This window comes from Calcarisporiella thermophila (assembly GCF_041956535.1).
Source record: "Calcarisporiella thermophila strain CBS 279.70 unplaced genomic scaffold VTP21scaffold_18, whole genome shotgun sequence".
Taxonomy (NCBI): Eukaryota; Fungi; Calcarisporiellomycota; class Calcarisporiellomycetes; order Calcarisporiellales; family Calcarisporiellaceae; genus Calcarisporiella; species Calcarisporiella thermophila.
The window spans coordinates 399,158-414,129 of NW_027192208.1; the positions used below are offsets into that span (position 1 = coordinate 399,158).

The 14,972-nt window shown below is 38.6% G+C and overlaps 5 protein-coding genes across 5 annotated transcripts; 3 read left to right on the forward strand and 2 right to left on the reverse strand.

The window, feature by feature from the left end:
* Positions 1-715: 715 nt before the first annotated feature.
* Positions 716-2,349, reverse strand: VTP21DRAFT_3672 (uncharacterized protein; the record flags this gene model as incomplete). Its single annotated transcript, XM_069394000.1, has 2 exons — positions 716-1,923; positions 2,013-2,349. The coding sequence occupies 2 exons, from the start codon at positions 2,347-2,349 to the stop codon at positions 716-718; spliced, it is 1,545 nt and encodes a 514-aa protein (XP_069249110.1).
* Positions 2,350-2,659: 310 nt separating this feature from the next.
* VTP21DRAFT_3673 (uncharacterized protein) lies at positions 2,660-3,942 on the reverse strand (the record flags this gene model as incomplete). Its single annotated transcript, XM_069394001.1, has 6 exons — positions 2,660-2,734; positions 2,800-3,300; positions 3,356-3,444; positions 3,503-3,634; positions 3,692-3,765; positions 3,842-3,942. 6 exons carry the CDS (start codon positions 3,940-3,942, stop codon positions 2,660-2,662), a joined length of 972 nt encoding a protein of 323 aa, XP_069249111.1.
* Positions 3,943-4,290: 348 nt separating this feature from the next.
* On the forward strand, positions 4,291-7,800 carry VTP21DRAFT_3674 (uncharacterized protein; the record flags this gene model as incomplete). The annotated part of the gene is made up of 5 exons (XM_069394002.1): positions 4,291-4,707; positions 4,762-4,809; positions 4,893-5,655; positions 5,722-6,096; positions 6,155-7,800. The coding sequence occupies 5 exons, from the start codon at positions 4,291-4,293 to the stop codon at positions 7,798-7,800; spliced, it is 3,249 nt and encodes a 1,082-aa protein (XP_069249112.1).
* Positions 7,801-8,083: 283 nt separating this feature from the next.
* Positions 8,084-8,693, forward strand: VTP21DRAFT_3675 (uncharacterized protein; the record flags this gene model as incomplete). The annotated part of the gene is made up of 3 exons (XM_069394003.1): positions 8,084-8,145; positions 8,236-8,476; positions 8,541-8,693. 3 exons carry the CDS (start codon positions 8,084-8,086, stop codon positions 8,691-8,693), a joined length of 456 nt encoding a protein of 151 aa, XP_069249113.1.
* A 484-nt stretch (positions 8,694-9,177) lies between these two features.
* Positions 9,178-13,814, forward strand: VTP21DRAFT_3676 (uncharacterized protein; the record flags this gene model as incomplete). Its single annotated transcript, XM_069394004.1, has 10 exons — positions 9,178-9,300; positions 9,360-9,444; positions 9,523-9,532; positions 9,602-10,649; positions 12,288-12,620; positions 12,680-12,932; positions 12,999-13,049; positions 13,113-13,173; positions 13,239-13,362; positions 13,425-13,814. 10 exons carry the CDS (start codon positions 9,178-9,180, stop codon positions 13,812-13,814), a joined length of 2,478 nt encoding a protein of 825 aa, XP_069249114.1.
* Positions 13,815-14,972: the final 1,158 nt, after the last annotated feature.

Below are 14,972 nucleotides of genomic sequence, written 5' to 3' on the forward strand. Positions count from 1 at the left end.
TTTACAAAAATATATGGTAATGTATAGGCTGAGGGCTGCTTGCGTTTTCTATGCACCTCTTCTAAAATAAAGTGCCGGTCAACTGATTCAAACAACTCAGCAAATCATTCCATTATTGTCGTCAACTTGCAGGGGCTAATATCCTCTATCAATTTGAAAAAAAAAATTTAGCCGGGGAAATGGTCGTAGATCAGAGTGTTTTGGGTGATATGTAATGATGGTAAACAGTTTCATCTTGCTGATTTAATCCCAATCAGCCCCAGTGTCATCTTAATCTTGGTGTAGTCGTATCTGGTATTGTGTTTTGAAATTGACATGTAAAAAACGAAAAAAAGACTTTAAATATTATTTAAATATACACCTAACAACGCGTGAAAGGAAATGAAAAAATACAGAGAAACTATAAGAAAGAATAGTTCATAAAATCAAAGTACTATACCCACAAAAGCGCATTAACAAAATAACAATAAAATAGGCAAATAAAAGCAGCATTAAAAATAAGATAGAGAATTTGGTAGGAATAGTAATATTACCGATCAATAAAAAACGAATCCAGAAAGCGTCGAGTTCAACTATCTCGAAGCCTAAAAATTCTTCTCGCCATCACAGAGTTCCATGCATCTCCTTACAAAAAAAAAAAAAATACAAAGAAAAAACAGGAAAATAAAACAAGAGTTGCATACAATACATTGAAAGATAAGATAATAATTTAGTGTCATGATTGAGATGCATGCCACATTCCAATTGCAAAATTCGTTGGAAAGCTCGGGCGATGTGGACGGACATTCATCAATTCACACAATTTTTTCATGGCCTCAGTATTTTCCGTCTCCATTGCGCCCAGACTACAGTTGTTGAGGTCATTGCCAGCAGCGCTTGTTGTGGAATATTCGGTGGGGCTTATCTCTTCAAAATCTAAAAGACCCGCCGGATTAAGTGGTGCAGCCGGGTGGGGCATAATTGAGGGTGCGGAGAGCAGATTAAGAAGAAACAGCGAAGCATTTGAAATCGGATTCGAGAGCTGATCCTCAGAGTCAGTTGGGGTGCCCACTAGCTCTTCTTTCGTGGCTGTGGACGAGGTCGAGTTGGTGGTAGTCAAGAGCTCACCGAAATAATCATTGATGAGCATCTGATCCTCTTGGCGCTCAGAGGGTGTATGCGTAGAAAGTGGGGAAGAAATAGATGGAGTTGGTTGCGGCTCTCCTTGTTGTTGGGATGAAGGATGAAGTAGGGGTTGAAGTGGAGGGGGAATAGAGGAAACATCGCTATCCAACTTTTTCTTTTCATGGTGAACCTCGGCTATTCCATCCATTGATACATCTGCCATATTTTGTGCGTTCAAACCGTTAGAAACTTCCGATGCTTCCTCTGCTATGGTAGCAGAGTTCTCGGCCAGTTGGTCCGACCGTTGCTGTGGCATTAATGGCGATTTCTGTAAAGTACCTGGGCGATTATTCTCATGGCTCTTCTCATCTTTCTCTCCACCCTCTGAACCAACTATTTCCTTAATTTCGTTCTCATCGCTCTCTTTCATTTCATCTTTCACGTCTACTACTTTCTCCAGCTTTTCACCTTTTAGTTGAGCCTTCAGTGCCTTGTTTTCCTGAATAACTTCGTCATAAGCTCGTTTTAAATCCTCAAGTTCTTTCACCCTTTCCTCTAGATCCTTTACGTATTGTATCTTTCGTTGGCGGAATGCGCGCTGTGCCGCTCGATTTTGTTCCGCTCGGCGGGCAGTGCTGGTAGCTCGCCTACCGTATTGCATGTGATGTGATAAATTTTGATATGAGTAGGGGCTAGGAGCAGATGGAATAGAAGTTGGCGAGAAATTAGAACTAGAGGATGGCGTGACTGCCTGCGGAAGAGCTTTGGGCAAAGCTGTGTCAGCTATGGCTGAAGTGACAATGGTAGAGCTGACGCTACCTAATAAATTTAAATACTCAGAGTGTTAATTGCTTCAAAAAAAAGTAAAAGAAATCCACCAAAACTCATAGTTAAACCAATTTGCATACCAATTTCGTGACCATTAGTAGATCTCTCGAATCTTCTCTCATTTCCTCTGTTTGTGCTGGTTCCACCCGCCCAGTTGCCGCTTGTGGAAGATGTCGGTGTGTTTTGAGAATACCATCCCCGGCTTCCCCCTCCCATCAATCCATTAATATTTTCTCCTGTAGGTGTAGGCAATAATGGCTGTGAATGGTTAGGAGCAAAGCCAGGAGGAAACGTAGATCCTGGAGGGACTCCAGATCTTTCTTGGGCCGTGAGCGGAGGAGGCTGCGGGGGCCATCCCGAGTTCATTGCAGGGGGAATAGAGGTAGAGATTGGGTTCGGGAACGGCAACCTGTTCATCAAAAAATACCGTACTGGAACAAGTCAATTTGAAATGAGAATTTTGAAGCAAATTGAATATGCTAATATATAAGTGTGCTAAGTAGTGCTTTATCTTAATTGTGAGAACAAAAGAACGGCTTTTGCGAGAAAAAAAAAAATGCTGCGCACCGATTAATTTTCGCTTGTTTCTCCGCCAAATTCTGATACTATTTGGAAATATCGATTTCCTCTCAGGGATATTTGCCGCAGAGATAAAATATTCCAAAATATGTCTTTATTTTAAAGACCAACCCATAGAAAAAGGTTACTATCCATACGAAATTAATACTTAGAGTTCTTTTATGAAGCCACGTCTGGAGCGACCAGGACCAGAACCTGCAGCAAGATTGAATTTTTCTGCGAGCTGTAAAAATGACAAGGCAGCACCGAGTTAGTACATATACTTGAAAGATTTAAAGAGGCTCATACTTCGTTGATGGCGTTTGCACCTTTTGTTACAGCGGCTAAATACGTGATTACTACTACATCATTACACTCTGTCATGAATTCTTCGTGGAACTCATCCACATCCATTGTTGGCAATTGATTACACAGGCTGCTAATTTTTCGTAAAATGTCATGGTCCCGTTGAATTTCTCCCTTTTCAACACTTGTTAAATATTCATGCAATAGCTTCACGCGCGACTGAAGCATTCCAATTGCATTTCTTTGATTGACTAGATGCGCAATTAAAGATGAACCAGCTCCTGCGCTTTCGTTTACTGTCTGGTTGACATGGTCGACTGAAATGCGCTCTGCCTCTCCTGTTTCAATACGATATGATGCAGCAATGAAAAGATGCTGAGGAACACCATTTACTATGTCGATCGTAGACTCATAGAGCGCAAGTGGGAGATTTCGTGAAGAAGAAACCACAAGTTGGGTAGGGTTAAGTTGCAGGAACAGTGGGCTTTCATTAAAGTCCATCATCTAAAAACTATATTAGTCATAGTACTTTAAAAATTATACAACAGAGTGAAATTACCTGTTTATGAATGTGCATTTCCATTTCAGTTGGAGTCTGACCCACAGAATACCACCCTAGGAAATCGTAGTCAGGGAATACTTGCAGAACTAATAAAAATTATGAGATTAAGAAGAGTGGGCATAAAGGGAGAAAAATACTATTTACACTGTTCTTGTCTTGACACAAAAAACGAGTGATCCACAACTATCTTCTCGTCTATAATTTTACATAATAGTTCGTACGTATTGTAGATCTCGATTTCTCTCCCTTTTTGTGTGCCAAGTAGCGCTCCGAAAACTAAATGAAAATTAATATTTTAATCGAGAATACAAGTTAAAAATAAAATGAATTTACCACGATTGGTTGCATTTCCTTGTACTTTCTCCCGTGTATAGTGATCTGATATATTCATTAGTGCCAGTGGATGTCTTTTATAAAGAAAAATAGTATATATTATGTGTATTCAGATAAGAATTTTTTATTAATCAAAATATATACACTTACAGTGCTACATTTAGACCAGAGTTATTGGTTGATTGTGATACAACAGAAGACGTATTCACTATAGTAGATGTTGCACTGCGTTCCTCGAAGGTCCCCTCCATCTCTGTGAGTAGACGAATAAAAATTGATATGATATTGTACTCGAAGTGGCAAGTTAAACTTTCATATATAGATGAAACTAAGCCTCAGAGTCCAATTCGATTCCAAACTGTGTGGCATTGATTCATATTCCAAATATGTCAATTATGATCGCTTTTCGTTTTAATACACGAATATATACTAAGATAACCTCCACCTACTATGGTTTGTATATCCATCACTTTTTTTTTTCTCTCCATCTTAATACCCCAATTATTGTTTCTTATAATTTTACATAAGTATCCTTCATTTTAACTACAAGAGCAACCTCCTTTTTTTTGTATAGCTTTGCATTGCCACATGCATTCTCAATGACGACTCTAAATTCTACCCAGACTTTACATGTTGACACACATTATAATAACCTTTCAACTACTCATCCTCAACATGATACGGCAGCACTTCACAATGGAAGTATATATGATACTCTCTATGATGGAATGCTATTAGAAGATGCCGATGACGATGTTCCTACTTCCACGTATATAAATGAAGATGTGGATGAATTTGAATACGAGAGCGAGGTTTCTACCCCATCTATACCCGACGAGAACATCGATTTCAATTTGATCTATGCACTTACACCTTTTGTGGCTACTGTGGATGGGCAAGTGACAGTGGTACGAGATGAAGAACTTCAATTATTGGATGACTCGAATTCATACTGGTGGCTAGTAAAAGTGGAAAGAACTGAGGAGATCGGCTACATACCTGCTGAGAATATAGAGGTGAGAACCAATGAATAGTGGGGATAGTAAACATTTCTCTCATATATGTTTTAGACTCCATACGAAAGATTAGCACGCCTCAACAAGCATAAAAATGTCCAGGTATTATTTGATTATCAAAATACCATTACTAAATAAAATGGTCGAAGCTACATTTGAATTCTAATACTTTTTTGGATCTTTAGTATTTACAACAGCTTTTACCAGTATTAATCGCAAATCCCGAACAGCCGATGCCAAGTAAGTCAACCAAAGGGGTCTCATTTCAGATACCTGTCGTTTCTTCTGACGAGGAGGAGGAGGAGGAGAGCGATCAAGATTTCATGGATGAATATGAAGATGACGAATATGATATTGAGGATGACATTGAAGAGCAACAAGGATTCAAGGCTGAAAAGAATGAAGAAATAATAATAGAGCGTAGCGCAATGGATGAAAATCTCAGAGGAAATGAACAAAATGCCAGAATATCAGAGGATATCTCAGTATCGCAAGTAGATTTAGCTGAAACACCCAGTGGTCCCGTTCTCACTTATGTTAACTCGAACTCAAAACATTCCGGAGATGAGCGCAAAGAAGACTCTTCACGAAGGGAGAGCACATTTAAACGCTTCTTTTCTCGTGGTCTCTCAAAAAAGCGTGCCATTCCAACTCAGGATACTTCTACTGCATATTTAGAAGATGATAGCAATTCAATTAGCAGCGGCTCACGCTCCTCACGACAGGATTCTGTCGATCTTCAAGACAGTAGTAGCTCAAATATAGTGCGGGTATTTGCTGGCGAAGGGGTCGAGTTCGGGGGAGCTGCTCAATACAAAACTCTACTGATTGAAAAAGATATGCTTGGAAGAGGACTACTTCAGCAAGCAATGGCAAGATTTTGTATCTCAGAAAATGGGGAAATAGTTGAGGACGAGTACTATTTAAGTCTAAAGAAATCCGATGGTGGTAATGATTAACCTTGCTTTAATTTCATACATTATTAATTCATCACTTACTTATTCCAATTTGTAGAGGAATATCCAGTAAAGCCTGATGAACGATTATTTGACCTCTATCGTTCTCTATGTGGCAACACTGGCTCAGATGATATATCTAGAAGGGCCGATGAAATTAAAATTTTCCTTCATAAGAAAACTTCGAATGGACCATTCAATATTCGTATTATTCTCCAACCACATGATATGCCCCCAAGTTGGAAGAGCAGGATGGATTCTAGGGTATCAATGTCGATACCCAAGCAAATGGCAGAGAAAAACCTCACTTCAATGGAGACTATATTGAGGATTAGGAAAGAGGTCGTGGCAGAAGAAGTTGTTAGGGAGGCTCTGACCCGATTCAATTTAAGTGAAGGAGAATATAAGCTGGTCGGAATTGTAGGCGATAAAGGTAATTTAGACTTGTAAAAATTATAAAGAGCGCCTGACTAACAGTATTTACATTATAGAATTTAACTTCTCTCCTGATGTATCACTTTCTGCATTTTATTCACATCATCCCGACGTTTCTTTCCTCCTGCGACGTATTTCAGAGCCACAAATGCATCAGCAACCTTCTCCTGATATCTCTATGCCTCCTCTACAATCGATCTCTCCTACCTTTGGCGAAAGCAATGTTTCTACGCCGCTATTACGCTCAATGAGCCCCTCATATTTGGATAGAAGCTTAGGAGTATCCCCACATGGACACTCTCATAGTATGTCACCAAGCCTTGATCTTGATTTAGGATATGCTGGAAGTCAACAGCAGGCAGGAATTAATTCATCGCTGGATACCCTGAAAATACATGACGCTACGAACGACTCTGATATCTATCGTTCTCAAACGCCACCTGCTTTGGATTTCGATTTTAACCTCAACTTTTCTCAGCAAACTGAAAATTTACCAACGGAAGATGTACTTTCGAAATTGGATGAAGCGTTAGCTGGACTCGCGCGTGAAAATTCTCTACATGAAGATGGTGATATTGGAAAGGAAAGTGATGGAAAAAGGAATAGAATCAGTGCATACCCAATGCGCCCGGACGAAAGAGTAAGGGTCATGGAACTGGAGCGAAGAATGAGTCCAAGTCCTCTAGTTGTGGATGACGGAGGACGTATTTCTCCGGCTGTCCTGAGTTTAATCCGTGTGGGAAGCAACTCTAGCAGCATAGGCGGAGTCAGGAAAGAGCTTATGAGCCCATACGGAGAGACGACGGAAAGGACTATGAGCCCGGAGAGCGTATTGAAAGGGAGATTATCTCCTGCAGTTTATGTGCGTAATATGAATGGAGCAAGTATGCAGCCAAGGAGTCCTAGTCCAAGTTCGCTTTCTACAACTGCAACTGCTCACTCGGGCTCGCTTTCTCCGCCCTCTCCCGTATCACTCAACTTTTCGCAGCTCATGATGCCAAACGTCGTCCCTGGGGATATTCCAACTGTAAAAGCTCTAAATTTACCACCCACAACACCCCTCCCTCCCACCCCTGGCAACTCTCTCGGAAGTCCTAAAACTGTAGAAGAGACCGAACCATTAATAGTCGTAGACGCACTACTAGATAAACTGAAGCATGAAGTATATGCAGAGGAGAAAGTAGCCCAAAGTTCCCCAGAGAATGTTCTTTCAACGAAGGACGAAGGAGAAAATATTGAGCGTATTCTGGATGCGAATGATACCTTAGTAACTGCGGATAGTCAGAACTCTAATCCGACAAATGCTGAAATCCCAAGTGTTGCTTCAACCACTACCGACTCACTACCCGCATTTCCGAGTAGTACACTTACTTCTGATAACGTCACATCTGCATTCAAAAATAGTTCAACTTTGGCATTCCCTCGCCCTAATTCCATTTCAAAAGAACGTCGTCGATCTAAGCGACTCTCTGCTCGAGATTCATGGATTCTCGCTGATCAATTTGGACTGAACGATTTAATGATTATTGTGCGAGGAACTGCCCAGCTTGTTTCCAATACAAAACCTGGAGGAAAAGAGGAAAGAGATGGCATTAAGATTCGGGATGACGTTAAAGAGATTTTTGTAGACTGTTTAAATTTACTTGATGGGCTGGAGGGTGAAGTTGATAAAATATTGGATGATGCTATCCGGGTATTTTAGTTGTTTCTTAAATTCGTTATATTATTAGCATACTTTATCTAGTGAATACTGCATCATTGCCATTTTTTTAGTTATTGTTGTTGTGTATATCTTTAAACGTTTTTCGTATTTTTAAGTGGACTATAACTCTCCCTATATCGTTCTCGTCAATTGCGGCAATAAACTGAATTGCAGTCACATTTCGATATAACTCTCGGCGATCGAAAGAGTGTCTCGTTAATATTTTTGCCTATTCTCATTTGATCTATTCTTAAAAACCCATCAATCGATTTATTCTGTTGTAATGTCAGAGCAATCAGGTGATGATGATGTAAAAGAGCAGGATCGCTTTCTGCCTATTGCTAAGTAAGTATTCAAATTTTTTTTTTTTATTTTTTCTAGTGCGGCTAAATATTCCGATTTATTATATTATAACCATTATTTTCTCACAAATAGTGTGTCCCGAATTATGAAGCGGGCGCTCCCAGAAAACGCAAAAATCTCTAAAGAAGCCAAGGAATGCGTGCAAGAATGTGTTTCTGAGTTCATTGCTTTTATAACTAGTGAAGCGAGCGACCGATGTGTACAAGAAAAGAGGAAAACAATTAATGGAGAGGATATTTTATGGGCGATGCAGAGTTTGGGATTTGAAAATTATGCTGAAGCGCTGAAATTGTACCTAGCAAAATACAGAGAGGTAATAAACTTTTCAAGCAATTACATGAATGATGCTAAAGCATTTTTAACTTCCATACTGCTAGGCCACTAGGCTTGAGAGAGTTACAGCTGGGACACTAAAGGAAGGCGGTGAAGGCAGAGATTATGGAGGAGGTAGTGGAGGTGATAATGGCTTTGTGCAGCAACAACAGCAACCACAACAGCAACAAAACCCCCAACAAGCTTTGTATTATTGAACCGAAAGTCATTCTTCATAAATTCTTCCTCTTTTTGTAGTTAGAGTCATTTGTGATATTTCATTTACTCCTTTTTGTAATTCATATGTTTTTTTTTGGCCCTCACCATTTCTCTTTTATCTGCTCTTATCTGTTTTTACTTTTTTTCAGCGTTACGTTAAGGTTTTAATGCTATAATTTTAACCTTGTTGATTGCGCTCTCATTTGCTATCTTCTTTCATATAGCTCCTCTATTTTTATTTTTTATTTTTAAGAATACTAATATTCATAATTCACCTGCTCAGCAATAAGAGCATTTCGACACTAATAGGGCAACTTGGAAGTACATTCGGAGCTTCTTCTCGATCCAATCTGTTGTCATAGAATTCAAAACCAGCTTTGACTCACGTGCACTAATTAATATTTTGTCATTGATATAGGCCTTGAGAGCTTTCTGTCTAATACCCGCTATAATTCATAATTGAATATGAGAAAATTATCTACTATGGTAGATCTACGTCTTTCCATTTCATTCCTCTGCGCTGTGCTGGGGATGTCGTCTGCAGGAACTCTCTACATGTTCAGTCTTTATGGCAACATAATCGCTGAAGAATTACAATACACTCAGGTAAGCATTGTAGAGTCAGATAATAGAATATATGCTATAATCACACACGCTTTGTACAGACGCAAATAAATGCGGTTGCAATGATCGGAGATTTGGGAGTTTATGTCTTTTCACCACTGATCGGAGCTGGAGTTGATAAATGGGGTTTGTAGCTTATTCCAATTTTATCCCAAGACAGCAACTAAGGTATTAATTTCTTACTTGTAACCTGTTGGTAAATAGGACATCGTCGGTGAGATTTATTCTTGATGCCAAATTTATAAAACCTATATCTTTTTTTTTTGTTTCTATCATGACATAGGATATGCTTGATGGCCGCATTCTTCCTTGCCACTGGTTATATATTCATGAGTTTAACACTTCAAAAATTTGCGCTCTCTACCTCCTTCCTCTCAATGTCTTTCTACTTTTTTCTCGTTGGGGTTGGTAGCAGCTGCGCCTATCTTGCTGCAATTTCCAGCCAGGCAAAAAACTTCAGTTCCCGATATCGTGGCCTTGCACTCGGCATACCTATCGGTGCATATGGTTTATCAGCATTGGTTTGGAGTCAGATTGGGCGGATATGGTTCATGACAGGAAGGGATGGGCAGCTGGATGCATTTAAATTCTTATGGGTCGTAGGACTTGTTTTGGCGGGAATCAACCTAGTGAATATGGTAGGGATGATTCGCACTCGAGAACAAGGAGAAGACATAGAGGATGTGAATGAACGGACACGGCTAGTAGACGATAACAAATATAAGCGATCGGGCCTTGAGTGGGAAAATGAAGAGTGTGAAGAAAGAGAGGTTGTCTTGAGAGTGGAGCAGGACACCCTAATCGCCCCCAACACGGATATTATCAAGCCAAATGACCAGCAGGAATTTTTCTGTAACCCAACTACATGGATATTTTTTTCTGGGCTCATCCTTATATGTGGCATGGGACTGATGTATATCAATAGCGTTGGAGCCATAATTGAGGCACTCTACACAGACAAAGTAACCTCTTTCCCCTCATCCAAATTGTCTGTCTCCGCCTTAACTGCTCTTCACGTTTCTCTCCTATCCGCCTTTTCCTGTATTGGACGGGTTCTCACGGGTCTTGTTTCTGATATATGCGAGCGTCGATTCAAAATTGAGCGTGTTTGGTTTTTCATTTTTGCAGCTCTAATGATGTTTTTTGCTCAACTGGCTTGTGCATCTCTGGTATCGTCTTCCAATCGCGCCCTTCTTATCATCACAGCAACGGTCGGATATGCTTATGGTTCCACATTCACGGTTGCTCCCGCTATCACTATAGATCTTTATGGGCTCACTCATTTTGGGCGTAACTGGGGTTGGATGTCTTGGGCCCCTGGCATTGGTGGAGTAATTTTTAATCTGTTATTTGGGATAGTGTTTGATAATGCCGGAAGCGCAGGGGAGAGATGTCATTTAGGGAGGGGGTGCTTTGCCAACGTTTTTTACGCTACATCGTTTGCTAGTGCTCTGAGCATGTGTTTAGGTGCTTGGATATTAATTCGAATGAGAAGAATCTCCAGGTGAGGGAGATGTATTATCAAATACTTTTTTTCGCGAATAGAACGGTATCATTTTAGATATGTGCATACCATCCCTTTATTGGAATCGAGATACAGATTCTTGTGATTGTATTTTATATATATTTGTCACTTCCTCTATGCACCCTTTCTTTTATTCAACTTACTCCTCTACAATGAATATTTTTATTATCTTGAATGCAAATAAATGACTAAATCCATAGTCTTAATTAGACTTTCGGAATTAGCATCGATTGTTACCACTATTGACAACACAAATTGATTTTTTACTACCGCTGGTAATAAATGTAAGTTAGAGTAAATCAAGCCAAGCTATGTAATCAAGATTATTAGAGAGTAGAGGAAGCTTCGATTAGTGTTATGGCTTGTAGGGTACCGACGGCTATAGTATGTTTCCATAGAAGTTGAGAACTCTAAGATCGACATCTCTTGATTAAACTCCTATCACGCTATGATTAGTTATCTAAGCCAGGGATTTATTCTATGAATTATAGACCATTCATACTTTATATATAAAGTTTGCTTGTAACAATCATGATTAGAGAGATTTAGGCTTCTTTTCAATATGACGTGGCACACTTCTGCCAAATGCTTCAGAAATTATCTACGATTATAAAATATATTATTTTAATAATAGTTTGTTTCACTGATATATTTCCCGCAATACAGGTGAAAAATTAATTGAAAAGAACGAGGTATACATTATAATTTAGTTTAACATATTGGAAACTTTAAGAAAGACGTTTTTAGGATACGTCTCAAATCTTAATAACTTTTAACCAGATATTCCTAATCAAATCACAGTTTCGATATTGAGAACTTATTCAATTAAATAGCATTGTATTTTGGCCATTGCAAATCCATTTTTTGTATGAATAATTCTATATTTGAATGCTTACGTGATTCTTACCTTTAAACACAGAAGCGTCAAATGTATGTTAGTACGAAATAAATTCAGGTAAAGTTGTGTCATGTGTTTTTCTATATCTATGGTATAGCGTAGAGAAAATAAACGCAGCCTCTATAAATAAAGTAATGGCCCAATTATTGGTAGATTTCTGTAGAAGTGCTCAGCCTACGGTTTTATCGTATCAATAATAATATATTAAAATTTGTTGAGATAAATGATTGGAACTAAATGGATTTCTCTAAACGCAGTGAGAACCCTGCATCGACCACTGTGCGAATAATTTTAATCAGATTCATTAAGCATATGGAAGCCACAGGCCCACAAATCAATTTTGTAAATGTAATCAAAGAGAAAATTTAGTCAGCATCCATTATATTTTCCTAAGAAAGAGCTGCATAAAGAATTGTGTTTATGGTTGATGATCGGTTAACATCTATACTAAGTATGATAAAGCAACTAAACTATGAAAGAAAGTAAGCAACCGTGATCCATGGTCAAATTGATATATCCCGCAGAATCTATAAATACCACTCTCAGGATACCTCACCCATTACTCACTACCTCCTTCCAAACATGATCCTCAATAATATTATTTTCAGCTGCCTTCTTGGTGTGTTTGCTATCGGTGCTGTAGCTCTACCCGCTGATATTAACAACGAGGAAGGACTGGCTCCTCTCCTCCAGGTTAAAGAAGGCACAAAGCTGCTACCCGATCAGTACATTGTTGTGTACAAAGAAAATCAGAATGTTGAAATTACCGATCAACGAGTCCAGAAAGGTGTAAAGCACATTTATAACCTAGGCGGCTTCAAAGGATTCTCGGGAAAATTTGACAGTGAGACGCTGAGGAAGATTCGTCAGAATCCAGCGGTTTGAATTGAAGCACAATTAATGCACGTTTACAGTTCTCTAATGCAAATGTAATCTAGGTGAAATATGTCGAACCAGATGGTATTGCTACCATTAACGATATCCAGAACGGTGCTCCGTGGGGTCTAGCACGCATTTCACACCGTAAAGTCGATTCAACCACAAAGTCTCAATATGTCTATGATCCTAAGGGTGGAGAGGGAGTTACTGCCTACGTGATTGATACTGGTATCTATACTCGTCATCCCGAATTTGAAGGCCGTGCCAGCTGGGGTAAAACTTTCGCCCCCGATGGAGACTCTGATGGCAATGGTATTTATATCCCAATTCAAGCTTTTGTGATTGCTAAATTTAATTCAATATTAATTCAAACTACAGGTCATGGAACCCATGTTGCTGGAACTATTGGAAGCAAAACATATGGAGTTGGTTAGTCTATTTGAGGAAAACTCAGTGTCTAAGTTTTTTAGTTATTTATGATCAATTTAATAGCTAAGAAAGTCAAGTTGATTGCAGTGAAGGTCCTTGATCGAAATGGATCTGGTTCCTGGAGGTAATATAATTTTTTAAAGTGCAAAATTTGGTTTTTCACTAAAAAATATTTTATTAAAAAAACAGTAACGTTATTGCCGGAGTAAACTGGGCAGCTGACCATGCGAAGGCCAATAACCCTGGCAAATCTGTTGGAAATATGTCACTTGGAGGAGGTGCATCTCAATCTGTTGATGATGCTGTTAACAAAGTAAGAGAAGACGTACATATTTTGATTCATATATTTATATTAACTTTTTTGGGGACAATTAGGCGGTTGAATCCGGACTTCATATGGCGGTGGCTGCTGGTAACGATAATTCGGACGCTTGTCGCTATTCCCCTGCTCGTGCCAGTAAAGTTATTTCCGTTGCAGCATCCAATTCCAGTGACCGTAAGGCAAGCTTCAGCAACTATGGTCGATGTGTTCATGTTATTGCCCCTGGAGAAGGAATTATTTCAACCTGGAACAACGGTGGTACCAGCACCATCTCGGGCACTTCTATGGCTTCTCCGCATGTTGCAGGTCTAGTGGCCTATTTCCTTACTGTTCAGCCTCGTGACCCTATTTCAATGCGCAATTACCTTAAAGAAATTGCAACCAAGGATGCGATTACTGGATATGACCTTGTATACAATAATCTAGGCGCTGTCACAGCCTAAATATTCAATAATAAATACTATTGAAATGTACTCTAGCAAAAATCAATTGGAACACCAAAAATTTGGGCGTCTCACAGAGATCAACTCTGAGAGCATAGTCACAAACTCCTCCTAATATCTATTCTAGACGAGCAATAAAATTAATACACTCAAGCGTCTTTTATAATGATGTGAATGAATATATTAATGATTTGAATAACATTTAATATTAAGATAATACTCTCAACGGAAAATTGCAAATATATAATATAATATATAATATTTTCGCGTATAAAATACTTTGTAAAAAATCAGAAATATTATATTAGAGACAATTCATCAACCTTTATCACCATTACAGACGGTCGGTATCTTTATCGAAGAAAATGTATTTTTTAACTTAATTTATAAAAATTTATAAGTACCAGGTAAGAAGACATCTCAGCATAATTAATACATTGGATTTTCTATCTCATCGATAAATCTTTCTACTTGTTCAACTTAATCCGATTGCATGTCTTCAAGTTTATATTTCTCTATCTCGCTAGCTCAACTAAGTTCTTTTGGCTAGCTAACGTAGCAAATTTGAAACGACTTGAGATGAGGACTAACAAATAGGTGTTTCTAGAGATCGCCAGGTATACAATTTGTATAAAATGTAACCAACTTTATTGCTGTTTTCGAAATGTATTCAGGGTATCAACATTACCCTTGTTCATTTTCGATTTTCAATTTTTCGTTCTTTCAAATACTATTAAATTTCATTTTTCCGTCAGCTTCGAGATATTTGTGAAAAATAAAGATATTTGGCCATATAACAGGAATTTAGCTATTGAACAAGAATATGGAAATGATAATATAACTTATAATATATATTATCTATCTAATTGTCAACTTGAAGGATCGATCTAAGTATCCAAAAAAAATATTCATTGACAAGTATAAAGACAAGTAAAGTGAGAGAGAATTGGGTGCTCAAGGAGTAGCGAAAGCTGTCTCCGTAACTGTAACATCGTAGTACTCCTCTTCTACCGGTGTTGGCACATGGCAAGCCAAAGCGGAGGACGCTGCAAAGAAAAATACTGAGCAAATGAGATAGGCACTTAATTTCATAATAGGGGAACTTTTTGATTTGAAATTTTTGGTTCTCTTTTGTGTTTGTTTGAAATCTCGCTGTTT